The 27,664-nt window shown below is 40.3% G+C and overlaps 1 protein-coding gene across 7 annotated transcripts in view; it reads left to right on the top strand.

Moving 5' to 3' along the window:
• The window catches only part of Nfib (nuclear factor I B), a 215,666-nt gene that overhangs the window by 140,062 nt on the left and 47,940 nt on the right, over positions 1–27,664 (top strand). For all 7 annotated transcript variants that reach the window (XM_041651809.1, XM_041651810.1, XM_041651811.1 and 4 more), the window contains 3 exons: positions 3,695–3,763; positions 9,080–9,200; positions 12,256–12,374. In XM_041651809.1, coding sequence (XP_041507743.1) covers positions 3,695–3,763; positions 9,080–9,200; positions 12,256–12,374 — 309 coding nt within the window. The remainder of the gene's footprint in view (positions 1–3,694; positions 3,764–9,079; positions 9,201–12,255; positions 12,375–27,664) is intronic.

Here is a 27,664-nt window from a genome sequence, read left to right on the forward strand (position 1 = left end):
TCAGGATATTTAGCCTTTGCATTAGCTGTTGAGATTTACAGTGGACCGTGTAGCATGGGAAACTGTGCCTCTGTAAGTCTGCATAACCAGGAGGCTACAATGGGCTTTATGGCCTTAGCAGTTCCATGGTGTTTTGCTGAATTTCCGACTGTATTATTGCAAGATTCTGGACCCACTGTGAGAAAGATCCTTCCCAACTATTTGCCCAAGTATTTGTCCTCTGCCTACTTGAGCAAGTACTATTAGTGGTCCAAGAGCTAGGTCATTCATTCCTTTTCTGTGCCTGTCTTAGGTGACTCCTGTCCGTTGCAAAGGTTATGCTATGTGCAAAGACACAAAAAGTGCCACTACAAAACTCAGCTACCCATCACCTGCTTCCCACCCACCACCAGCCATTTGGATTATTGTCAGTAGGCATTATTATTGCTGTTTGGACATGTTCCCTTCACTTGTTTCTCTCTATGAACGTGCCCATAGAGATCTCTCTGTGAGCAGAGCCCAGTGGGTGCTGTGGGTTACATTTTATCAACTGGGTTCTGATATAGTTCCATTATTTTTCATAGTTTTGGTAAAAAACAAATCTTTCATTTTTCCTTATAGATTTCAATTTCTTATCACGTATCACTACGGAATCATCATCATTTTGTGTTTGAATGCCTATTTTCCTGTATAAATTAGAATTAAGGTAGTTCATCCCTCCTTTGTGATTAGGCTTAGAGTGTCCCCATGCCACCTGTCCTAATCCATGTGACTAAGAAGCCTTAACTACTCATGGAATCAACTTAAGATGATACTTATATTTTGAGACATTGTGTATTACATATACTGTAAAACTCGTATTCTCTTATTCATTCATCAATTTTAAATTATTTGTGTGTGTGTATACATGCACACACACATACCCATCAAGGTTAGAGGACAACTTAGTTCTCTGCTTCCACTGTGTCGGACCTGGGGATGAGACTCAGGTTGCCAGGCTTGGGGACAAGTGACACTACCTACTGAGCCAGCTAAGTAGCCTTCTCACATAAATTTATTTTGCAAGCATTTTTATCATCCTATTTGAATTTTTGGCTATTAATTTGTACTATATGCTCAAAATTACACATTAAAATACAACAGAACCAGGACTAATAATCTGATCCGAATTGTTACTTTTCATATTGTACCCAGAGTCCAAACTTATGACATTGTAACATGTCATCTGTAAATGTATTGGGCCACATTTATAGATGTTTTGGGACCCAAACATGTTCAAGGGAGTGATGTAGCCAGTGCAATTATCCATCGATTTTATGCCAGCTATAGCTATCTTGTTATAAGTTTACTAAGCTGTTAATTTATGACCTTGGTTTTAAAAGCTGAATTTTAAAATATGTACTGTGTTACTCTCTCTATAGGCAATGATTCAGTTGCTGAGGGAGATATCGAGTAAAACAAAACCTAGTTACTCCCTTAAATAAAGGGGCTGATAATCCAATGAAGAATTTATATACTTGAAAATTAGTATCTTGGAAAATCTGAATGTGTGAAATGTAAAATTGGGACTAAGTAGAAGTGATGTGAGCACAGAGGATAGGGGTTAGCTTGGTCAGAGAGTCAGAGGAAACGGGATGGGGTGGGGGATGGTTTCTCAGAACGTGTGGCCATTCAGTTGGACCTTGAGTATTGAAGGCAGCATGTACAAAGAGAGGGACTTGCAGCCAGGACCTGCAGAGGAAAACAGTGTATGGGCTCCAGAGATGCTAAATAACGGATGAGTGTCTGCTTGACATATTAAATACGTTTGCTGTCCATAAAATAAAGTTTAATAAGCTGCTCTTTAAAGCCAACAAAACAGCGAAAACTCCAGGGTCCTAGAACATTAAAGCACCTTTGTTTCCATCTAGGAAAATAGAATCAATTGTCATGTTTTTTTGCATTTATTACTTTTAACGTCTTTAAGAGTACTGGTTGCACAGTCACTTCTCAATAATCTCTGAAACAAATTCAGCCTGGTGAAGAACTCATTGCTCAGACAGTTTCCTACAATAGAATTGCATCAGCTAGAGACATTTTATTATTCTCATAGAAATATGTGTGTGTGTGTGTGTGTGTGTGTGTGTGTGTGTGTGTACATGCGTGTGTGTATGAATGTATTTCCAGAGTTCTGACTAAATTTGAGATTTAGGCTTCATCATCAAATGAGACCTTGTACTTCTTCTCTGTTCTTTCTAAAGGGTGAACACGTTGAGTGTGAAGCCATGCTCCCCCATGCGTGGCTTCTCACACCACTGGTGCCTGTGCAGCAATTTTACTTTTAGACACTATGGGTGCTAAATTTTCTAAGAAAAGTTTTGCAACTTATATGATTCAAGGCTGTGCACAGTTCCACGGGAGCTCAGGGTTTGGCTATGCTGGATGTTAATGTAGTGGTCACATGCAGCTAGCGTTAAGCATTGTTGTGGGGCAGGGTCTCCTTATGTCACAGCTCACAGGGTATCCATTTCTGTTCTGTTTCTGCCTCCCGTGTGCTGGGATTATTGGTTTTCTCTACTTTGTATGCTTCTACCCTGAGTTTAACGTTTTACCTTACCTTGAATGGATAATAACTCTGTGAGGTAGATAGTAACTCTATGAATTTTGTATCTCTCATTTACAGACAAGGGCCCTGAAACAAAATAAGATACACTTACATAGCCAACATCCCATAACGAGCGTACTGTGGCTGGCATTTGCCTCCCACATCTCTGACTTGATGGTTCCGCATCATATCTCGGGCCTGAATCTGACCCTTGGTCAGCTATAAAGTTGTGTTTTAAGTCCTATCTCATCACAGATTCTGAGACTCTGGGGCATTTCCTCTGTGGGTATTTCAGACTTTTTTGCTTTCCATGATTGCAGTCTTGATAGAAATAAGAATTTTAAAACTTCTGAACACTGTGAGATGAAACCAAACAGGCTAGGGTTTCCTCAGGATCCTGAACTGGGGACCTTGACCACTGCGGGCCCTGCGCTTGTATGTGGACCCCGAAGGCCTGAATTCACTGCCATCTGATGAACAGACATCTAGTTCTTGAAAGAAAACATGGGTAGAGGATCCAGTAGTAGGAAAAGTAAGGAAGACACTAAAAATGGACAAAGAAAACAGATGGAGGTTGGTGCATAGAAGGATTTACTGTGTCCTAGGTTTTGCTTTTCTACTGAGAGACACCGGAACAAGGCTGGCAACTCTGGTAGCAATGGCTCACTTTTCTGTGACCCCGGAAGGATTTGTGAGAGAATGGTGGTTTTGAGAGGTCTTTGAAGCATTTCCAACAAGGTGCTAATTGTGGTTGTAGTTTTCCTTTCTCTTTCTACCCTCCCCTTTTTGGAGATGGTAGACTGTGGCCTTCCAGGTGCACTCATCCTGCAGAATGAGATGTAGTCAGAGTGCATCCCAACCTTCCTAACCCCATGTGACCGCCATGGCAAATATGATCCCACCAATTCCAAACTTGGAAAGTTGATGGGGAATTCCACAGGCTATTTATGCCTTTTTATACTTCTTACCTTTGAAAAGCAGAGTCAGTTTATATTCGGGTTCTGCTCATACTTGTCTTTAGAATAGGCGTCCCTGGTATTTGTTCTTGTCTGAAAGGGAATGAATTCTAGAATTTAACTGGCGCTTTGCTCCCTGCTTCTGCTGATGTCTTCCTTTGATGTTTGTTTTCAGGATACCTCGAGGACAGTTTTGTAAAATCCGGAGTCTTCAATGTATCAGAGCTTGTGAGAGTATCCAGAAGTAAGTAAATTGTTTTCTTACTGCACAGTACACAGAATGATTAAAATCTTGTGTCTTTAAATCTTAAATATAATGCAAAAAGTAACTACATTGAAGTATTTGAGTTTAAAATTCAAGATTTAAAGTAATCTTAAATTTTCTAATGAAACAAGTGAGCATTTTAATTTTGTAAAATATTTTCATTCAATTCAGCAAAGCTTTCCTTGGTATAACACTAATGTTTAGGCTGTTCTTATTGGTCATCATATTGGTATTCATTCAGTTCAGTTCTCTCCGTGACCATAGATGGGCATTTATATCAAAGGAAGCGTGATTAATTAAATGTACTCGGTGTTGTTATGATAGCCCACATCGGTTTCCTGTAGATAAGTGCTTTTTCAGTTATAATGCTGTGGTGGGGGTTGGAGACATGCAGGATACACACGTTCGCATGCCCTGTGTGAAGGGATGCAGAAATTAACTTTGCAGATTGTACTCGGATATAGATAGAAAGCATTGTTGTCCCAAACAATGTCCAATTGTCTACCCCAGCCACCTCACCTGAGGTACTGTGCTCGGCCTGCCGGATTGGGTTTTCCTAGGGTAAACTCACCTGGCGGGCCCCAGGGGGAAGCTCTGATTAACCAGCTCTTGTTCTGTTGCTGGTGTGAGTAAATCCATCCAAGGTGCCACTATTACCGCACTGTGGCATGCAAGGAAGGGGCTGCTTTCTTCCCGACCCCATCTCAGATTTGTTGGATTGTTCACGTCACTATGAGGGCCGTGCTTCTACTTCGTGTCTTGATAGACAGTGTTGTAGTCTGGAACTGCTGTCACTTCGATGGTCAGGTGGCACTCCAGTCATTGTCTGTGTTCATCGCCAGTCCTCATGGGCACACATCTGTAATCCTGGCACTCCAGAGGCAGAGGCAGGAGGATTGCAACAAGTTTGAGGCCAACTGGGCTACATAGCTAATTCCAGGCCAGCCAGGGCTGTATAGCAAGGCCTTGTCTCAAGACAAGCAAAACTCAAACAAACAACACCAACACTGTCTTTAACACTGTCTTTTCATTTGTGTAACTCCAGAGTTTCTGAATGAGGGGCATAGCTAACTGTGAAGACAGAGATAGTGAGCCTAAAGGGTTAGACTAAGCAAGGAGCTGCAGAGCCCTGTCTGGGAACTGTATCTCCAAGCTTCCAAATGACTGTCTTTTGAACCATAGTTTCCCAGATTTCTGAACGTTCCAGAACAAAAACAAAACAAAAAAAATTTGTTTATCAGAGAGTGACTCAAGACCTCATGTACCTTGTCTCTCCTGCCAGAATTCAGAGTGGATAAAGGTGTCATGGGTTCATTAAGTTGGGGGCAGCATCAGGGATGGCTGTATGGCTGTATATTCCCGCAGCACTGGTGTGGGTACGTGCTGTGCACGAGGCTCCTGATGGTCTAGTCTGTCATCTGGGGCCACATGTGATTTTCAAGAAACCCTTGCCCCCAAGGAACAGGGTATTTGAAGTTGTTCCTCAGTGAGGCTGAGTCGTGAAGCTACGGGGCATAGGAAACTATTTTCTTTTTTTTTTTTTTAATATTTATTTATTTATTTATTATGTGTACAATGTTCTGCCTACACGTACCCCTGCAGGCCAGAAGAGGGCACCAGGCCTCATTACAGATGGTTGTGAGCCACCATGTGGTTGCTGGGAATTGAACTCAGGACCTTTGAAAGAGCAGGCAATGCTCTTAACCGCTGAGCCATCTCTCCAGCCCCAAGGAAACTATTTTCTCGACTTGCACCATTTTAAAAGCTCCGTCATGGATTTTGTACCTCCCCATGAGAAGGCCAGTAGAGCCATCCTTCAGAGAAGATTCACATAGTACACCATTGTAAATAACACCGTGCGGAGTACTGTCAAAGGAGACCCACTTTGGGAACTTCAAGGGCCCAAAATGATATCTTGAAAAATTGACATTTCAAACATAAAATGTAAACTAAAAGTGCCTTCTCATCACATTTCAGAAACAAGGTAAATTTGGACATGTTTCATTCATTCTTAATTCATACTGTCACTTCTTAGAGGTTTGTAAGTTATGTGTCATAACAAACATTACTGATTTGTAATTAGTACATTAATTATCCATATTCATTCCTTAGTTAATTTATTCAGCAAACATTTACTTTCTCCTCCATATGTAAATAGATGTCTCTGAGATGCTTGCAAGCCCTATTCTCCTAAGCGTTTTAATATATTCGTGCTACAACCTTGTTTACACAGTTGAACCTCATTGTTTATGAAATAGGGGTTTGTTAAGTCAAGCTTTCTGCACAAGCCGTCTGTCGTGTGTCACAGGTTCTGGCTTCTTGATTCATGACCTGCCCCTGGTTCCAGCCTCTAGCATTTACGGTCATGTGACCTACTGATGTACATGTTGACTTTAGCTAATGAAGCCATTCAGTTTCAGGATAGTGATGACTCTGTTGAATTATATTTTCTCCAGTTGGTTAAGGACAGCTTCTGGCATCTAAGAACCTTCAGTAGCCAAGGTTCTTCGATGCCTGGCTTCTAGGAGGGCATCAGCACTTCCAGTGTACTTTTGCTTTCTTAGAGCTCTGTCTGGAAGAAGTGCTAAGAGACGTGTTTGTATTTGCGGTGGGCTCTTCCAGAGACTTAGTTTCAGGGAGATCCTGGCAGACTTGCTCTTCTCCAGTGCTCTTGTGGTCGCTCAGGAAGTTGTGCGCTGTTTGAAGGTTTTTGGTCATATTTACTATTAGTCGACTTTCTTTTCAGTAACCTCCCATTTACTCTCAGAACACACACTAAGCTTTTGAGTGTTTAGTCTGGGCCCCACCGCCTATCCCTGTCTAGCCTGGACTTGCTCTGTAGACCAGGCTGTCCCTGAGTTTATAAAGAGCCACCTGCCTCTGCCTCCTGAATGCTGGGGTCAAAGACATGCATCATCATGCCTGATCCATTTCCTGCACACTATCCCCAGCATGCTTCTGGCCATACACACTGTAGTGAATATTAAGCTATCTATATGCAATAGGAAGAAAGTTGCCCAAGTACTGTACAATCTTAATACCTTCACAAAAATGTTTCGAAAAGTTAAGGCATGTAAAATTCTAGTCATTTTAGCCAAACATTGTAAAATAACCCAGGTTTCTGAGGTGGCCACAACAAAAAGCATGTTTAGTGGAGAGTGATACACACAGAGTCACACTGGAGACTTCATGTAGCTTGTGCCTTCTGACGGATTACTGCATCAGGCAAGAGTGCGACCACAAGTCTAGTGACACAGGTCATACCCGCATCTCCACAGGAGGGAGTAATCCCAGTCTGAACAGTCTGAAGTTGATACGTCTCTATTGTCGGAGGCAGGCAGATTGTTCATGTTCTCAGAGACAATCAACTATCCACTTCAAACACATACGTGCTTCTCAGGCCACATAGACCAAGGATCTATGTATAAATTCTAAAGCATGTGGTTATTGGGTCATAACAAATTCCACCTTTTTAAACTTCTGGTGTATTTCGGGCCACAGCCAAACATCAGTATCGTAGCTGTCTAAATAATTTAAATAACAATTACGCTCAGCATAAAAACATTTTCTGTATAAAGAGGGTTTAAATATATGGACTATGGGCTAATTTAACTGAAACAATGAACCACTTAGCAGAAGAAGACAGGGGTTGTGGCAGTCTGGAGCTGAGACTCTTCCGGCGGGTATAGATTTGCTGTATTTCAGTAGAGAGATCTCTCTACAGTCCATGGTTAGTTCTCTGCGGTGAAGCACACGCCTTTAATCATACTTTCCTAAGAACATTTGAAGTTAGTCTTGGCCTGACAGGTATTAAAATCTAATCAAATGGATAGACATGCACTTTAATGTTATGAAAAGCTCTGGGTGAGGAGACAGTCTTGAAAATTAACCACCCTCTGTAAGCCCACATTCAGCTGCGGGCAGATAGGAGAGGCTGTGGCCTAGTGGATTGTGTGTCCGAGTGGATTTCAAGGGCTTGAGGAATCTATCGCCAAGTCCCCAGTGCACACTGAATGGAGCTACTGAAGGCTTGAGGGTTCAGCTGGCCGCGCACACTGCCGTCTAGTTCTTCACTTTGTATGTCGTCTCTATTCTTGACTCTACTCCTACAGCCATTGCAGTTTGGGCAAATCTTCCTCTGTTGTCTTGTTCCTTCTCCAAAGCCCACTACAGATGGCTTTTTCATAGTTGTTTTTGTTTCTGACCATTCAAGTCACTGCTTCCTTTCTTCCTGCAAAACCTACAGATTGTGATCGTTATGCTACGCCCTGGGGCAGATTTCCTGCTAGCTACACTGCTGGGGTATTTTTATGTTTGCACGAGTGTTTTGTTTGCTCTATGCCCTGTATGTTACTGAACCTGTCTCTGCCTCCCAAGTGCTGGGATTAAAGGCGTGCGCCCGGCTACCACGACTTCTTTTATCTCCAAATAACCTTCTTGCTAAGTTGCAGTCTTATTGTGTGCAAACTGAGGCACATTTTGTGCAAGTGGCAGAGGGCTTGGATGGAAAGTCTTATTATTTTTAGACTCCAGCCTGTGGGTGAAGTCATTTATAAAACCTTCCTAAAGGTGGATTGCAAAACACTTAGAGTTTTATTTCATATTCATAAGTTTTATTCATTCCTGCCCTAACTCTAGATTTGCTTAAATCAAATTATACATATTATGGTTTTGTTTGAGACAGGGTCTCACTGCATTATCAGACTGGCCTCAGACTTGCTTCATAGTCCAGCTTCACCTTGACTTCTCTATTTTTCTGCCTTAGCCTCCCTAGTGCTGGGATTACAGGTGTATGCCACCAGAACTTGTAACCATCATGGTTTTTATTTCATCCTAATGCTGTTGTTAGAACTAATATAGGATATCTTGAATCTTTATTTATGAAATATATATATATATATGTATATATGCATATGTAATGATGGTTTAGTTCAGTACCAAGCATATCATTTGGTTTTAGGTGATAAGAATCATTTGTTCTGCTCTGCCTATGTCTATAAGCTGGGGAATGACAGATGATGTAGTGATTTCTAATATGGGGGAGCAAATAAAGAAGATTGGGTAGTGTGAGGAGGGGGAGTGGTAGCCAGGGATCTAGTGTGAATGTGCAGAATAGCCAAACTTGACTAGAGGATTTTGGGTTTTACCTGCCGCATACAAGGAATAGCGCATCTGCAGATAAGGAGAGCTCTTGCCCAGAGCCATGAAAAAAAAAATTAGTGATTTTATATCTGAACGGAGATAATCATGAATAAACACTTACAACATTTCTTTTAAAAAAAATTTATTCCTCAGCACCCATAACCCAGGGAACTGGAGTCAACTTCCCAATCGGAGAAATCCCCAGCCAGCCATACTATCACGACATGAATTCTGGTGTGAACCTGCAGAGGTCGCTGTCTTCTCCACCGAGCAGGTAATGGTGGTGCTGCGTGTGCTCTCACCCTTTATGTAGACAGTCAGGCGGGAAAGGGGAGACACCTGCCTACTGACAATCCACAGGCTTTGTTCATTTGTTTTGTTAGTCATATTGTTTTAATATGCATATTGAATGTAATTGCTGTTCAGAGCACCTTAAAAGTCTCTGAGGGAGGGGTTGGAGATGAACCATGAAAAGATATTAAAGAGAGTTTGTCTTTTGATATGAAATATAATTCTGCATCCTAATCTTGGCACCTTTAAAAGTGATACTGGGAGTTAGAAAGATGGCTCAGTAGCCAAGAGCACTGGTTGCCCTTACAGAGGACCTGGGTTTCACTCCCAGAACCCATATGGTGGCTCGCAGCCCTGTGGAAACTCCAGTTCCAGGGAATACACCATTTGCTGACTTCCACGGACACCAGGCGTGCACATGGTACACATATAGGCAAAACATTCATACACATAAATAAATGAAAAAAAAATAACATGTAGGTGATACTGCTGCCGCGAGGCCTCGCCCTTAGCCAATGCATCCTGGCAACTTCACTGTGATGCCACATCTGCGCTTGAGATAATGGAAGATGAAAACAGTGTCATTCCCCTAGCCATAAAGATAAAGCTGATTTGAAACTGCAACGTTCATTTGATTGAGATTTTCTGACTAAATCAGCTAGCTCTTCTGGTACCCATGAAAGCCTCAGCTGCTCTGAGACTGGCTTAGCCAGTGTTTTCCTCCTCTCCTACCCTTGTAACTGTCATTCAAGATAGCCATTACAGATGTGGGGTGTTTCCCTGTAAGCTGTGTCCTTCATGTATGAAGACCTGTCTCATTTCCAAAGCATTCAATACAGCCACAGGCGAGCGTAATGTACATGGATTCCAAAAAACAAGCATGCCTTATGCTAATTTTTAAGAATAAAAGACAATCTGGGAAAATATTTTTCTAGATTCTTTTCAGTAATGGAAGCTAATTGTCTTTGGATAGTTGTGAGAATATCCATATTTGTGTTTATAAAGTAAGGTCGATTTTATAACATTGATGACCCAACTGTATTTTCATATAATTAGATTGTATATCAAGATAATTGGGTTTATTATCACTGAGATTATCTCTTAAAAGTGCTTTAATTTTTCTAAATTTAGAATGTGAATTATGATTTTTAAATTTCCTCCTTTGGATCCATATGTTGTCAGCACAGGTCTTTCATCCTGGCTGACCTTTGTCCTTCACTATAAGCAGAGCTTAAAGACATTTCTCTGTTGCTCCTTGTAGAAATAAATTTTCCTCCATTTTTTTTCATGCTGCTGCTGACTCATAGTGGAAGAGAATTACTTTAACGGGAGAACTTAAAAAATATGCATAAGCTCTCCATTTGGATAGTTTTGGGTAGAGACGAAAGCAATGGTATCATTTCTGCCAAGCGTTAGCATGGGGAGAAGTTGTCATGTTCAATCATGTCAGTCCTCCGGGGATGGTCAGGCCACAATTAACCACGCTCTAACTACAAATAAACGAGATGCGCTCAGGCTTCAGGGTTTAGGCATGGAGCCCCCTGGCTGGGAGACCTCCTCCTGGTGCGGCCCCTTCTGTTCACTTGTCCTGGGCAAATTCACCGCATTTCTCCAGATTTGTTCCCCTGTTTATTAAAAATGGGAACTTAAGGTTTGCATGCAATTTTTTTAGATAATCTACAGTCACAAACCTTGGTGACATTACATTTATTAACAGCGCATAAAATTAATTCAGGTGATATTTTGTGGTTGTCTCTTAAGAACATAGGTTTAAGTGAGACTTCTTTAAGTAAAAGACAGAGTCTTCATTCCAGAGTCAGTAATGAGATGTTTACTGGGGTACTGGTTGGAGCGTACCAAAGCAGAGGACCCAAAAGGATCATTCATGTCATAAAACAGCTTTTATTCTTCGCTGTAGGTACCCACTTTTCTGTGTAATAAGTAGGTCGTGTTTTTCCACTCAAAGTATTTCCTAAACACATACCATTTGATTGGGCAATAATCATTTTTCAGGTTGATCTTATGAATAAAGAACTAGTAAGCTAATTTCTCTAAAAAAAAAAAGGTAAAAACATGGAATACTCACAACTAGTAAAGTTCTAGAAACGGTCTTCATGCTATTAATTACAAGGTCAACACTAATAATTAATACTTAATGAGTATCTTCAAGCTGCAAGCCATTTAGCTGAGAGCTTTATGGTTATTAACTCACTTCATCTTCTCATCCAAACTTTTTAAACTGGGCTTTATTATTTCCACCTTACAGGTGATTAGCTGAGTTTAGAAAGGTTGAGGAACCTGCTATTGGATCTAATAAATGACTTGGTCAAAATGAGGGCTTTCTGGACCTGTTTTACTGCCCACTTCCGTTGCCTCATTCCCCAGTTAACAGTAAAGCATTGTCTTGTCTGTGGCTAATGCTGTTAGCAGTATTAATATCAGAAACATAAGATGACTCAGTGCACCTTGAAAAAGTTTCAGTGTTAGGAGAAAAGACACGTTGAGAGTTCACTTGTAGTAACTGAAGTTTCTCTGAAAGAAACCTGAAAATGTAATCATACCAAACATTTTTTATTAGGTAGGGATAGATGGTAAATATAAGAATAGGTAGTGTGTGTGTGTGTGTGTGTGTGTGTGTGTATTGTGTATATATATAGTGAACTGAAATGTTCACTATTCCTATGGATGTCTTGAATGCTCACCATTCTTTCAAACTATCACTTCAACTATGATTTATGGAAGTTTTTTTTTTTCTATTTGGGTTTTTTTTTTTTTTTTGAGGCAGGGTTTCTCAGTAGCTTTGGAGCCTGTCTTGGAGCTAGTTCTATAGACCAGGCTGACCTCAAACTCACAGAGATCCACCTGCCTCTGCCTTCCGGGTGTTGGGATTAAAGGCGTGCGTCACCACAGCCACACTGGAAGCCGTGTGTGTGTGTGTGTGTGTGTGTTTGTGTGTGTGTGCGCGCGCGCGCACGCATGTAAATGCTACTCATCTTTTCAGGAATATTATTAATGCCATTATCATTCTATTTTAACAGCAAAAGACCCAAAACTATATCCATAGATGAAAATATGGAGCCAAGTCCTACAGGAGACTTTTACCCCTCTCCAAATTCACCAGCTGCTGGAAGTCGAACATGGCATGAAAGAGACCAAGGTGGGTAAGAAGATGCCTTCGAGGGCATCAGTCTATGTAATATAGCCTATTTTACTTAGTCACCATTTCCTGAAGTGTCAGTATGGACTATGCTTGAAATAATTTCACTAAAATTATTTTTAAGATAATTTTATGAAAGTGGTCAAATGTTACCAAAGTTACAAAAATCCCGTTTTATTATATCTCATTTTTGGATGAAATGGTCTTTCATAGGCCATGACTCTGTATGCAACTCACTTGGGCCCATCTACACTATATGGTAGAATCTCAGCAGAGCGGCAAGTTCAGACTCAATGAGCTCCCATTGAGCTCTCTGTGAGCATGTAGAGAGGAGCAAACCAGGCAGCCGGCAGTGTGAGATACTGGGAATTCCGCTTAAAGGAAGCTGTCATTCCTTCTGGAAGTAGGTACAGCGCAGCTAACAGATGAGAGTGGGGACTATGTCTATGTTAATATAGTTGCTGCCTACGGAGACCTATGGCCCATGGCTAGGACAGTCGAGGAGAATAACTTTATATAAATCTGATTTAGCTTTCAGGGATCTGACTTGATCTTTATTCTTGAAATATATAGGTTTTCCTGTGGTTTTTTTTTTTTTTTTTTTTTTTTTTTTTTTTTACATAACACATATTTATGCCTTTGTGCACAATAAGGAGATACTAAAGGGGAGAGAACAGACAAATCAGCTAGTTACAACTTTGGTTTGTTTGTGCTGTGCAAATAAGTTTTTATAGTATTTGTAAGTTTCTTTTATATCAAATTCTGTGTGTTTAAAAATATAGACGGGATGTGTTCTTCACTAATGGTGTGCAGCCTAGGACTCAGGCATGTGTCTGTAGGCTTGCAGAGAAGTCAGACAGCTAACCCTGAAACGTAGCAGTTGTAGCCAATGTCACTTCCTTGCCAGGGCTTCCTTCTTGCTCATCAGAATTTCATCTTGAGTGACACAGGATTTCTAGAAGGAGGAGGCCTTCCTGGGAAACTGGATTAAGAATTGGATTGCCTTTCACATTGCTGATTTCTTTTAAAAGATTTCCTGTTAAAAGATTTATTTATCTTTGTTATGTGTATGAGTGCTTAGCTTGTATGCATATGTGTGTGCCATGTGGATACCTGGTGTCTGTGGAGACCAGAGAGGGCATCTGATCCCCTGGAACAGGAGTTGTAGATTGTTTGAGCTGCTATGTGGCTACAAGTACTCTTAAATGCTAATGCATCTCCCCAGCCCTTCTCTTATGCATTTAACTGTAAAGGTGCAGGACCAGGCACTGAGGTGGGAAAGCCGTGTCAGAATGGTTATTTGTGCTGTGAACTTGGTTCTGCTGATGGGGAAGAAAGTGGGAGGCGTGAGAGGTTCTTTTTTACAGAAGGGTTGGAAAACCAGTAGAGAGTTTGGGTTTTGAAATTCTCCGCGCATTCTGTCTTCAGGCAGTAGACACGGTTTATCAGGAAGCAGTGTTTCCACCTTCTGCTTCATCTCCATCAGTAACTTGCCTGTGCTGTCGGGAGAAAATCGTCAGTCCCACGCTTGACCACAGGCTTACCCGCTGCTTTTCATGCCTACTGGCATCTGGGCCTATGGCTTTGTTTGGATTTTGGAATGTGATGCCCAAGAACTTTTTTACAAGCCATGCCTTCTGAAGTGGTCTTTCCTAGCTTTCTTCTGGCAAATTTCTTAATATCCTTAATAGCTCATCATCTACTGAGAAGTGTCAATCTAAATTCATTTTCCTGCTTTTGTGTATTGGTAGCCAGTATTACTCTTTCATTGTATCCATAATATAGAATTCTGTATTTATTTATTGTTTAGATGTATCTATACCATGGTTTTTGTTTTTTTGGGTTTTTTTTGTTTGTTTGTTTGATTTCCTTCGAGACAGGTTTCTCTGTGTAACAGTCCTAATTGTCCTCGAACTAGCTCTTGTAGACCAGGCTAGCCTCAAACTCAAGAGATCCACCTAACTCTGCCTCCCAGGTGGTGGGATTAATGATGTGCCGCCACCACTGCCCAGCTGAAGTCAACTTGCATTAGCACCAAAGGCAACACTGCTGCATAGTAGGGCCATAGTAAACATTGATCAGGTAAATGAGACACTGATTGGTTGGCATCCAGACTCACTAGCAAAGGCAAGAAATAACAGAGCTACCGAAGTGGAAATAAAAAAAAAAAAAAAAAAGCACAGCCCTTCATGCTTCAGTCCTTGTTTGACTGACGTTGCCACTTTACTCTAAACAAAGCTATATTTTCTTTGTCAGAAGTGATTCTGGGACAGATCCGAACGGTAGTAATGACAGCACTGAGCACCTGTGGATGAGAGTGTTGCCGAAGTGTAGGTGTTCTTTATTGTAGAATGTCACTCCACAAGAACTGATTTCCCTTCCGCTATTCAGCAGAGCTAATCTCACGACGTATTGTAAAACATTTTTTGAAAAGTAGAAGGGAAACTGTCATTCTTCCTCTTTGTAAAATCATTGCATTGTCTTGATGATTTTCTATTGTCAAGATGACTAACACTATCAGAGGAGGCTGGAAGAGCAGACTGTAGTAAGAGCAGTGAGGAATGTTCCTTCTCCTGTGCTTAAAAGCACCTGCCACTTGGAATTTGAGGACTGGGGGTTTTGAATGTGCACAATAAGCCATTGTGGAAAGAAGGCTTCAACCACAGTGAGAAACCCAAGGACAGGACTATCTTCACAAACCTTCACAAATGGTGCTGAGCCCAGCGTGGTGCTTTTGTTCTTAGAGGGAAATCCATTTCTTACATTTTCAAAATCAAATGCCCCACGATTGTCCTTGGCCTTCTTTATAGTGTCTCTAGGCATCTTGGTCTGCTCTGAAGGCACTGTCTAGGGCACTGCTGAGTGAGCATTGCTTGCCAGGCAGCATTGGGCTAGCATCTCCCAGTCACTTCTCACACACTGTGGTACTCAACAGCACTCACTGGTTGATCGTCACGGGCTGCTGTTTTTAATAGACAAAAATGCTAATATTATTATTCCCTGGGTATCTGCCTTAATCTATGATTATTAGCTGTCTATTAACATCTTTTTTGGCCCCCTTTCAAAGATGAATTTTGAAATATAAGAATAGAAAGTAATAGGATTATGGACACTGTGTTATAATATTTTCTATTCCAAGGCAGAAATAAGGGATGCAATGTGACCAAGTTATTATTTCTTTTTTATTTTTAAAAGAATTCATACAAAACATTTGCCAGGCGGGGGTAGCACATGCCTTTAATCCCAACACTTGGGAGGCAGAGGCAGGTGGATCTGTGTGAGTTCGAGGCCAACCTTGTCTACAAGAGCTAGTTCCAGGACAGGCTACAAAGCTACAGAGAAACCTTGTCTCGAAAGAAAAAAAAAAGAATTTATACAAAACATTCATTCCAAATCTAGCTTTCATGTGCTAATGTAGACCTATGTAGTTTTTAATATTTTATGTTAAAACATTTTTATTTTTGCATATTAAAGACATAGTTGTATATTGCTTTTTCTTTTCAAAACATATTTTCCAATTTTGAAATTATAGTTTTTAACTTTGCAAAGGTAGACAAAACTATATTTAAACTAAATAGTATTTAAATGTTCGAGAGAGGAGTGTGTAACATGTTGATAGGAGTTAAATTTGTCAGTTATGATTCGAATGAAGAAGAAACTAATAGCGGGCATGAGGAACCAGAGCAGCGACTGCGGTCCTTTCCTGAGGTCTGGCTAGAATATTCCCTTTCCTTAGTCTCCCCTGGAAACCCCGAGGTCTGAAACGTCCAACGGCTTCATTTTCTTTCTTTTTTGGGGGGGTCATGCTGAGGATACAGCCCAAGCACTGATGCTACCGTGCAAACACTCTACCCCTGAGCTGCAGCCTCAGCCCTAAGTACCTCTTTTGGTTGACTTTTTCTTCATTAAGATCTTAATGATTAAGTTCATAAAACCTGCAGGTTGGACATGTGTCTGATTCCAACATTTATCTACTAAAAGGTCTCTGGAGAACTTGTCCATACTTAATTGTATCTTCTTGAGTATATTGAGAAACTTGATTCCCTGCTGACTTCTCCTGAAAAGACTTTAACAGTGCTTTATAACTTGCAATGCAAGATGAAAATTCATGCATGTCATGGTTTTTTTTCTCTATTTCAGGTTAATTTCATGAGATTAAACCTAGTTGTATTCTAACGTCCAGTAGTTTAATAGACTGATTGATAGGTTACACGTTGTTGAAAATTTCTGAATGGGAAATTTAATGGCTTCTCAGTCTGATCAACAGTAAGGCAACTTGTAATCTTAGATAAAATATCAACATAAAGGACTTCTCATGTAGTCAAAGTTTATTAATTTCTATGTATTTAGGACTGAGATAATTTGACACATTTAACATTTATCAGTTTTATCATATGACAATAATTTTTATAGGAATTAGGCACACAAATAAGATTGAGAAAGTTGCTAGCCTTGGACCTGCTGGAGAGAAATAATTATTTATGAAAAAAGGTTTTACCAAAAATAAATAGGTAAAGCAGGTTACAAATGATTGCCTTCATGCTTTGGTGCTAGCTTACTTTTGAAATACCATGAGCTATAACTCTTTACACAAAATCAATATGGTGGAATCTTAGAAAAATTGAGACGATTTATATACTAATACATAATTAAAGTTAGTTAAAAATTCAAACTGAACTTTTAAGACTATACAGGCAACATATTCTGATTACAACAAGCTCTAGAAAATACAATTACTAATTTTTTTAAAAGAATATTTAACAGCAGACAGTGTAGCTCAGTGGTAGGTAAGTGCTGGCTGAGCATGCGCCAGGCCCTGGGTCCATTCCCAGCACCGCACACATAAACACAATGTCACTGAAGTTCTGATGCGTAAATAAGCCTCTCCAGCAAGTCTGTCTGAAGTTTGGGTATAACTCTAAGTTCCAGCCGTTAACTTTGTTAATTCTACTCAGTGAAGTTGCCAGTGCTCTAACCTACAGTTTGTACTTTCTAAAGTTCTCCAAGGAGCTAGTGTTTGCTTTCAACAAATGAACTCGGGGGAAGGGCCTGCAGGAAGAGAGGGAGGTAGAGATTAAGATGCCTGTGTTCTATCTTGAGCTAAATCAGGAAGTAAGTAGGGGTAGGGCCGTCGACTGAGGCAGCGTGCGAGAGAAGCAGATTCAAGAGCAGTACCGCTTACCGTGAGTTCAAGGAATGTTCACAGATGCGCCAGATATGAGCGGTCAACTAAGTGTGCAAAGTTCTGTTTTAACTCAATTTAAACTTTCTTCTTTGGTGAATGAATATGTAAAATATTTAATATACTGCTGTGCGATGAGACTGTCCAGGAGGAGCTGCTGACTAGATTAGATTAGCATGCTTATTCTGTGTGTGAATTCAGAGGCCTTCCTTCTCCCGGATGGGAGGAGCTAGAGGGAGCATTAAGTCCCAAACTGGGAGAGCGCCAGAGCCCAAACTCCTGTTTGATGAAGGCTGGAATCTCAAGGTTCCTGTGAGCTGTGGGAGCTGAGGGAAGCCACAGCTTTTCATGCTTGGCTGGGTAGCTGTTCTCTGAGAGTCATTAACGTTAAAAGCAGTCCTCGAGAAGGCAGGGAGTGACCTGGCAGGCGAAATTTTCCAGCTGCCTTTGGGGACCCATTGACCACCAATTCTGTTCTTAGAGTTGGCATCACAGGAATCAAATGGCAAATCTTCAACTGCTTTTTTTTTTTCTTCCCCTTAACTTGAGAAAGTAAAAGCAGAGGTAAAAACCCCTTGGTGGGATAAATTTGTATGGGAACTGGTTTGCATTTAACGTATAAGCCCAGTTTTAAATCTTCCTCTTTCAGCTTCTTACACAAAGTATCATAAGTCAAGGTCTGGAGCTGAGCGCTCCCCTCACCCCCACCATGATATTGGAAAACTAATCTCAGAGACCCCGCTATGTGCGGATTAGTCCCTTCAGCTACACTGCTGAGGTTGAAAAAAAAAAATCACATGAACATCTTCAAACCAGCAAGGAGAACAGTAAATTATTCCTGAAGGCTCTCGTTAGAATTCCTCTTGTTGCCCGCTAATTAACAGATATCTGTCCCGGCGCCTTTCATGTGTTTGAATGGAGACCGGCAAGGTGGGTGGGGCAAGCCGTGTGCGCGTTGCAAGGGCCCGGACTGGTTAATACGGAAAAGTTGAGCCCAGGTTTCGTGCTGCAGAAACTTAATGATTTAAAAACACCAATTCTGCAGAAAAACCTAATACGTAATTAGTTCTGAGTAACAACAACTTTCTGTTTGATAACTCCATGAAACAGATTAAAATTGAAAAGTAGGAACCTTGAAGATCCCGAGGCCTGGGATGCGTTGCTTGCAGTGTACTGCGACATAATCAAACCTTCTGCTTTAAATCCCTTTACACGTTGATTTATGGTTCTCCAAAAATGTGTTCTGGAGAAGTTTGGAAAGCCAGAGTTACTAGAGTCTTGACGGCCCGCACAGCGAGAGCGTGATTTTTCTCCACATATCACAGAGCGCTGGAACCGCCAGACATCATTCAGAAGAAACAGACTGAGCAGCTTTCCCTCCAGCTCCCAGGCCTTTTTCAGAGAGAAGGGGATCTGGCCAGTTTCCCTCACAAATCTCCCAGGCAAATGGTTTTCCTCGAGAACTTCATCTTAAATCCTGTTAGGCATTAAAGAACAAAAAGCAGAGAACAGAAATAAATTGATACATTTTCAGGGTTCTGTAAGATTCTCAAAACATAATTTTGTTCTGTAAAATATGTAAATACATGTATATAAATCGTGTGTGTAAAATACATGTATATTAACCAACTTTAATACTAGGATTAAATATTTTTGGCTACACATGTTACAAGTCTGAGCCGTTTCCATGAATAAATGTGGAGAATAGCTGGTGAAAAGCAGGTGACTGGGTACAATTCTCGAAAGTTTTCCTGCTGTGAAAAATACATAAAGAGAACTATGAACTTCATCTGCATGGGCCATTACCCTATGTAAACTGTTACTACTCTGCCAGTATTGCATTTTCTATCTTCCAGCAATTAAAAAATATATATATATATATATATATATATATATTTTTTTTTTTTTTTTTTGGTTTTTCGAGACAGGGTTTCTCTGTGGTTTTGGAGCCTGTCCTGGAACTAGCTCTTGTGGACCAGGCTGGTCTCGAACTCACAGAGATCCGCCTGCCTCTGCCTCCCGAGTGAATCATGCCATTCGGTTATACGTACTTCTAAGAGTTTCTTAGAGCTTTTTAAAACACATGGTGCCAATTTCAGTTTAACAAACACAGCTCCGGAGTAATAATCTAAAGTGTGCTCCGAAGTTAAGATCCCATAATATTGAAGGTTCTGTTTTGGAGTAAAAATTCCAACATTGTCACTGTGTCTTACTTATACTTTCAAATCTCCACGTATCCTTTACCAGACAGCCTCTTCCTTCCTTCTCGCAGTAAAGAAATTGTGTGAGTTTAAACTGTATATAAATGAGAAAGCCAAGATTTTGTTTTCATCTGGGGCAGTCATTTATTGAGGACTTAATACCTGTCAGATGCCGAGTTTACAACAGCTTCAAGTCCCTTCTGAGAATCCCACCTCTGCTCCAGCAAGATGGGCCATCAAGTGAAGCCACTTGCCACCAAGCTGGAAGGCCTGCTTTCAATTCCCAGGTCCCATATAGTAAAAGGGCAGAACCAACTCCTCTAAACTGTCCTCTGGCTTCTGTAGGTTTGTATAAAAATCCCACCCTATGGCTTTACACATTGATTATTAGCCACAGTGGTGATGGTTGGAGATTTCCCATATGTAAAAAACAAACAACAAAACAAAACAAAAGCTTAGATGCGAAGTTTTCTTCGTGTCTAGTGCTTCAGATTTTATGTCAGAGTTTGGCAGGTTAGGTAGTCTCATATTCAAAAATCTGAAACACTTCTAGAAATACTTCATGATGTCATAGTGGAAAATTCCACACCTGACTTTATGTTTTGGATTGCAGTCTAAACACATACCCACACTCAAAATATTGTATAAAGCTGCCTTCAGGGTATGTGTATAAGGTGTACATGCATAAGCGAATTCGTGTTTAGACTTGCATTGCATTCCAAGGTGCTCCATTCTGTATGTGCCAATATCCCACACTCTGAAATCCCAAACTTCTGGCCCCAAGCATCTCACAGAAAGGACACTTGACCTGTCTTTGAGTTTTTAAACTTCCATGAATGTAGGTCTTTTTGAAAAATCCACAGGTCTTCCATTTCTTAAGTTAGCTTTTAAGTGTTTACTTTTAATGCTCCCATTGAATAACATAATAATTGGATTGTTTATGTGCTTGGAGGCACTGAATGTTTTGCCTTATACTTCAGGAATGTCCAAATCTCACAAATACATGTCCTGTCCTGTTACATTCTGCTGCAACCAATGATTGATAGAGATTGAGTTATTATACAGAACCTTGTTATGGGATCAGTGTCTCCTACTTTGAAAACAAATGACTCAGCCAGACGGCAACATTTATTTTCTCTAAGTGACTGGGGACCTAGCAATAGAAGGCCATTACCCTGTGACAATATTCTGTTTCATTGACATTATCTTGAAAATGTAATTGGTCCATTACTAAATAGAGGTTTTGTTACTGATCAATTTCACGTGATTTCTAAAACCATTAGGATAATAAATATATCATTCGAGTAATTTCATTGACAGACATTTTTTCTTCATTTGCATTTATTGGAGGAAAAAGTATGGATTAAACACTAGAATATGCCAGCTTTGACTACTTTTCCACTATAAGAAACAGAATTTATGTGCAGTGATCATATTTGCAGTGAGTACCAAACAAATGACTTTCAAATTTTTATAATTTTTTTCTACTTGCTAAGTTGTATCAAATCGTAATTGTTCCCAAGCAATTAGTTTACTCTCTCAGATTTTATTTGAAGTAAGGTCCAGGTCATTTCTAAGACTTGGAGGGTTTCCTGTAAATCTACTAAAGTAGCACATCCCTTAAACTGCCCTAACTTACCATTGTGGAAGACAACAGTGTCCATAGCTACAGCATCCTGGCGGGTCTTGCAGCCTAAGTGTTTCTAAATGCGTGGCTATTTCCCAAATGTCCACCTCCAAAAAGTCATCTATAATCTTGTTAAATTAGAACACTTCCAGTATCTTTCTGACTTTTACAGTTAAGGTTACAGTATTGATTTTATTTTATAGTCCATGGCTCTCGGATGCTTAACACTAACAAGACCCCATAGCTAGGTCTCCCCAGAGACTGCTGAGTCGTAGCCGTTTATTTTCCTATGCTGTTGCTTAAAAGGGGAAGAGAATGTGCTCCGTGTCCTGTGTACTTGTTTGGCATTTTTCCCTTTCAAATTATCTTTGCTGACATTACTCGGGATCCTTTAATGCCTGTTAAGATGAAATTGCCAACGGACAAAAGCAGCTTGAAGTGTTTTTTAAAAAAAGAAATTTAATTTATCCAATATTTATTCTTGTAGCACTGTTCTTTGCTATTCAGAAACTTGTTTTTAAGATGTCACAGGAAGGTACTTTTTGAATTTCAAAGCAATTTCAGCTTTAGCATTGCATTAAATATAGGTGTAAGCCTAAACACGTACTTTATGGAGCTGAGGTATCGTGCAGGCTTGTAGTGACATGCTAGGCCACTGGGCTTGGGTTAAAATATACAAGAGTCTTCGACCATCACAAACGGTTCAAGTTGCTGAAAAATACAGTCAGCACTCTACTCAAGTGTGATTAGGATTGAATGGCTCATACTTAAAGCAGGAATTCTTTTCTTTAGCACAAACGTTACCATGCTTTTCCTCTCAAGAAAAACTGATTTCATTAAAAAATAAAAAAGATTGAAAAATCAAATTCCAGTTGACATTTTACCCTCTCGATGCAGCCTGCCATTTTTCTGGCTAATTCTGGATGGGAGGTAGAAGGATGCTTGTGCGTAGATAAAGGGATGCTTTCTGTGTACCCAGAGTCTTCGAACCCTGTGGCATCCTCATCAGACTACTGCAGCGGGATTAGATCCGTGTGTCTCGTCATGGCATCCAAAGCACTTTGTGAACTTGAGTGTGTAGGAAGTCTTTACCCACATCCACCCCACAGCTGTGAAGTCTCACATCTACAAGAGTCCTTGGAATCCTGTTCTCGGGTTCTCTTTACGGTGTTGTCAGAGACGGTGCTTGTCTTTAACTTCGTTCCTGGTGTCCTATTTACCACTCCATCTTTGAGCTCTGTAAAAGACGCTTTTCCTTTTCATATTGTGACGTCGGACACACAGATCCTACACTTATTTTATGGAGCCATGGTATCGTGCAGGCTTGTAGTGACATGCTACAAGATCCATAGTTGTCAACTCAGTATTGGGAATTAGTAACAGTCTTTGGAACTTCAAACATATCTCTAATATTTGGATAAAATATTTTTCTAGAAGTTTTTTATAGCATATTTATATAAAATATTTCTAATACTTTTGGTGAAAGTAATAATAGTCTTTCATAGGAAACTTGAGAAGGCAAACTATAAAATTCAAATAAGAAAAATAGTTGCCTCTAATTGTTAAACAGAGGTAAAACCTGGATTGGCTCTTATTAATATTTGACTGACCTATGCAAGTAAAATTTCTAGGCAGTTTTAACTGCATTTTCTACATGTTTCAGTTTGAGTTGTCATTTTGCACTGTTGGGCCTATGTGAGATATGATTTTAGACGTTTTGTTTTATTTTTCATTTGTAGTATATTGGCAGCTTATCCTGTCATTCAATTTCTACTTTAAGATATCTGACCATACTGCTCTTTGGGTATACCAAAAAAATTTTTTTGTTGCTCTTCTTTCTTTTTTTGTTTTTTGTTTTGGGGGGGAGGGGGAGTCTCTAGGACAAATTTGAACTCCTTTTCCTTCTAACTCTGCCTCCGAAGTGATAGAATTAGCAGTGTGCACCGCTAAACCTGGTTGATACGAAATTTTTGAGTTCCTGCTTGCTGATAAATTTGTAGGTGATGTTTGAGTTCTCAGTCTCAGTGAATAAGAATGAGCACCACTGCGTGTCTATTCTCTTAGCTCTTCTGGGCTCATTTCTCTCTGTTTCACTCTTCGGACGTTAACAAACTGTAGCCTCCTAGCAAGTCACCCAGTAGAAGCTCAGAAAGAATAGACACACATTATTGTAAAGTGCACATTTTACTGTAAAACACTGGATTTAGTTTTATGCCGATTTCTAAGCCCTTGGCAAACATTGACAGAGAGTTGAGCAAGGTCTTGATCAGCTTCTATTTATACTACCAGTGCATAACTAGCTTATCTTCCCCTCCATGGCAGAAGATGCAGCACACAGCCCTGTGAGAAAATTTGCAGGATGCCCTATAAAATGTATTTAGGAACCAGTTTCTCTAGAGTCTTGACTCCGCCCCAGTGCCTCTCTTATTGTCATTTGTATGTCCTTTAATCTGTCAGGGGTTACAGCACAACTTTTCTTCCTGTGAACTTGGCTGCCTCCATTTTGCTCTGAAAGCAGTGGAGACATTGGAAAAGCCATGAGATTTAGCAGAGCTTTTAAGTGAAGACGCAGCCCTTAGTGTGCTCCTTCCTGGATCCTTTCCCTCTCCCTTGCTTCCCTCCTATCCTACATTTGCTTCTCTCTCTTCTTCCCTTCTCCTTTCTTCACCCTCCAGGGCAAGCTTCCTGCCAACAGTGTTTGATCAATAGTTAAATCTTATGACAGAAAAGATCTGTCAGTCTGCGCAGGGAAACCAATCGAAATAAACACATCTGAGCTCTGGCCTGGAATCTGAAATAATAATCAGGCCATTTCAACGTAGCTTTGCTGACTACAAGATTTTTAGAAAACATTTATAGCATTGTAAATAACAGGTAAACCGTTCTCTCCTCAACTTTATCTTCCCCAAGGCAAAATCACAAGAGGAGAAACTGTGGTCTCTCAGCATTTAGTTGGCACACCATTCTCTCTGCCTTCACCTTTCCTCTGGGCACAGAGCCCAAGCCATTTCCTTGTCTCAAAGTTGCCTGTGGATTTGTGGCCTGAAGTAAAAATACCAGACTCCAGCTCCAGAGAGCACCCCACACACTTGATTTGGAAGGCTCTGGTTTATTATCTCATCTATTCTAAATAACATTATTATTTTATGCACATAGTTCATCTCTTTTATATTGTCTTTCAGCTTCCAGTCGGTGTTTTAACGGAAAGCAGGAGTTCTCCTTCTTAGTGTATAGATCGTCTTTCACTTGTAGTGCTGTACGGGGCTTGACAGTTTCAGTGAAGAATGGATGTGTTGACCACCTTTGCCTTCATCGAGAAATGAGTTTGGTCTCTGACGAGATTTTCAGTGCCCACCTCAGTTTGTGTAAACCTATAGAAAGATTTTAATGTATAAAAGTCTAAAACCTGCAAAAGCCCAAAATAAAAAGGAAAGTAGAGAACTCAGAGGGACTAACAACTTAGTAAGATGTGACTGTAATATAATCTTGTCAAACTCCAGTCAGCGCACTGTCTTTGAGTTAAATATTCCCACATATAAGATGTGTTTCTCTGGTCTGCATCATACGAGAGGGTCAAAGTTCACAGAACTTTCCCAGCTCTTTTTGTATTGTACCTTGATTTCTGGGGAAAAAAATGGTGTGTGTGTGTGTGTGTGTGTGTGTGTGTGTGTGTGTGTGTATCGGGATCAGAGGGAGATACCTTAAAATGTCCAACAGCTTAATAATGTAAAAACTAAGAAGATAGTTAAAACCATGACTATAGCTTTTTAAGCAGAGAAACAAAACATACATTAGCATTCAGTACTAGCAAAGGAGACGATAACCAGTGCAGGCTGTGTGCGTAAAGTTCATTTATACCTGCTTATGAGTCTGCCAAGTAAGGAAGGAAGACAGCTGAGGAATATATAAAATAATCAACCTTTAAAAATATTTCCATGCAATTACTTCTTTGTTAATTACATAGAAATATGTTTTCCTAAGCCATAGAACTGGCACAACCATTACTATGTTATAATTTAGTGTCACGGTAGGCTAAAAATAGCAGCTCCCAGAAATTTAGGGTGTCTTGTGGACTTTTACATAATTAATTTGAAACAGTTACAAATCCAATGTGTTATAGGAAAAGAGTAGAAATTTCTTAGCAAATAAAATGGTTGGTTTTCTAGGTTGGCTACAGAAATTGGGTTGGTATCCTTAGTGTAGTTGGACACACTGGAGAAGCCAGCCTACGTGGAAGGAGAGCACGTGTCCCCGGCAGGCAGGTACTAAAGGTGGCTGTTCAAGCTTGCCCCAGATCACTAGTTGACTTTGGTAAAGTTCTGCTAACAGGTGGCTAAGTGATTGGAGTGCCATGTGACATTTATCCCGGGAGCAACTTAGATGACAGGCTGCTACAGACCGAGGAAGGGGACCTTTGCTTTGATGAAGAGATTGCCAAAACTCAACATCTCACCAGTGTTTCCTAAGGTCCTTTGGACGTGAACAACAGTTTAATTAAGGGCTGACGTAAACACATTTCTGCACACTTTCCCTGCAGCATTTTATCACATTAGAATCGATCAAAATTGTTGCCTTGGGCTGCCTTGAACAGATATACATCTGGAGCACCATTTGTGCAAGCTGCCGCCGAGCAGAGTACATACGCTGTACTTCGCTCTTGCCTTTTGTAGCCGAAATTACCTTGTTGGGAGATGAGTTGGTATAACTCCTTATTTATGTAGGCTTTTTATCTCTTTAAAGTGATGCTGTGGAATGAATGACACATCAGGGCTTAAGATGTATACATGCTCCAGTGCCAAAAACTCAGGCTAGCTAGTAAAAGTTACTATAACTTGGTTTGAAAAATGTTTGTTTAAAGATAGGCTTAAGTCCACGTGAACTCTTATCAGTAACTTACTCAACCTTTTTTTTTTTTGTTCTTGTTGTTGTTCTTGGGAGATACTTTATTTTATAATTCACTATATAATTAGTTCTAAAGCCCTAGCTAATTGTCCAATTATGAATCTGTACCGGTGTGGACAGCAAGGAGTAGTGCCTTCAACACCAACCTTTCTTTTTGAAGGCTTGGCCTCCCTAGTCTTTTGTCATGAAGAAGAATCCTTGGTACAATCTAATATTACCATGGTTATGATTATTTAATGAATTTTTGTCTCTTACATCTGCCCCTTTCGCTTGTGAACCTCACCAGCCCCGGGGCCAGTGGGTCTTGCTGAGCACCTTGAATTTGGTGTGCAGCCAAATCCCCTCCTACTTATTGGGTGCTCGGTGGTTGGTTTGCCGTCTCTCTTTGGTTTCCATTCAACTACCCTTTTGTTGTTGCTGCTGAATCATTTTCCATTATGAGGCTTATTTTTCCTTTTATTGAAAATAGATTCTTTTTCTCACACAATAATATATTCTTTTTGCGGCTGATGGAACGTGCGTTTGAGACCAGCCATTGTGGGTTAATTGTGCTCACTGTGCTACCAGTGAACACCTCATCTCACACAGCTCATTTCTTCACATGTAAGAGGTTTGAAAATACACTACCTAGGCATGGACCTGCTTTATCCTTTCCGGCTTTCTTTGAATCCTATATTTTTGTATATTTATTTCATTTCTAAGTTATTTCCATCCTCTACATCTCATATATATATGAACAGATGAAAAATGATTAAGTCATCAAGTAATATAAGGTTTTAGCATAAGATTGCTAATGACATATAGACCTCAATATTTCTTACATTTATTCACTTTTTTATTGTGTTGTGGGTGTATACACATGCTTGTGTGTACGTGTGCAAACCTTGGCCTTCATGTGATGTGGTCGGCAGAGGAAAACCTCAGGGGCCAATTCTCACCAACCATGTGATTTCTGAGGATCAGGCTCAGATCACCAAGCTTGATACAGGTGCCTGTGCCTGCTGAGCCATACTGCTGGCCGTAGATCTCCAAAGTTTCCCAGGTGGAATCATGGTCTGCCTAAGTATGTTCAGCCAGGCAAAGTGTGGTGTAAGTAGAAGAAGAGAACAGGGAAACCTAATTGAATAAGGGAGAAAACGTCACTCAAGGAGGCAGAAGGATGGAAACACATTCCTTTGACCCCTCAAGTACACTGTGAAAATTCTTGATTCAGATAGGGACACGTGCAAAGGTCTGGTGGCAAACATACTGTGCACGTGTGGAATTCCAGCTCTTGGGAGGCTGAGCCAGAAGGATTCTGAGTTCAAGATCCTTCTGGACTATATAATAAGACCGTCTCTATACAAATAAATTAAATAAATGAAAAAATATATAAACT

This window comes from Microtus oregoni, unplaced genomic scaffold (assembly GCF_018167655.1).
Source record: "Microtus oregoni isolate MIOR12 unplaced genomic scaffold, Mior012 000005F_ref0000423, whole genome shotgun sequence".
NCBI lineage: Eukaryota > Metazoa > Chordata > Mammalia > Rodentia > Cricetidae > Microtus > Microtus oregoni.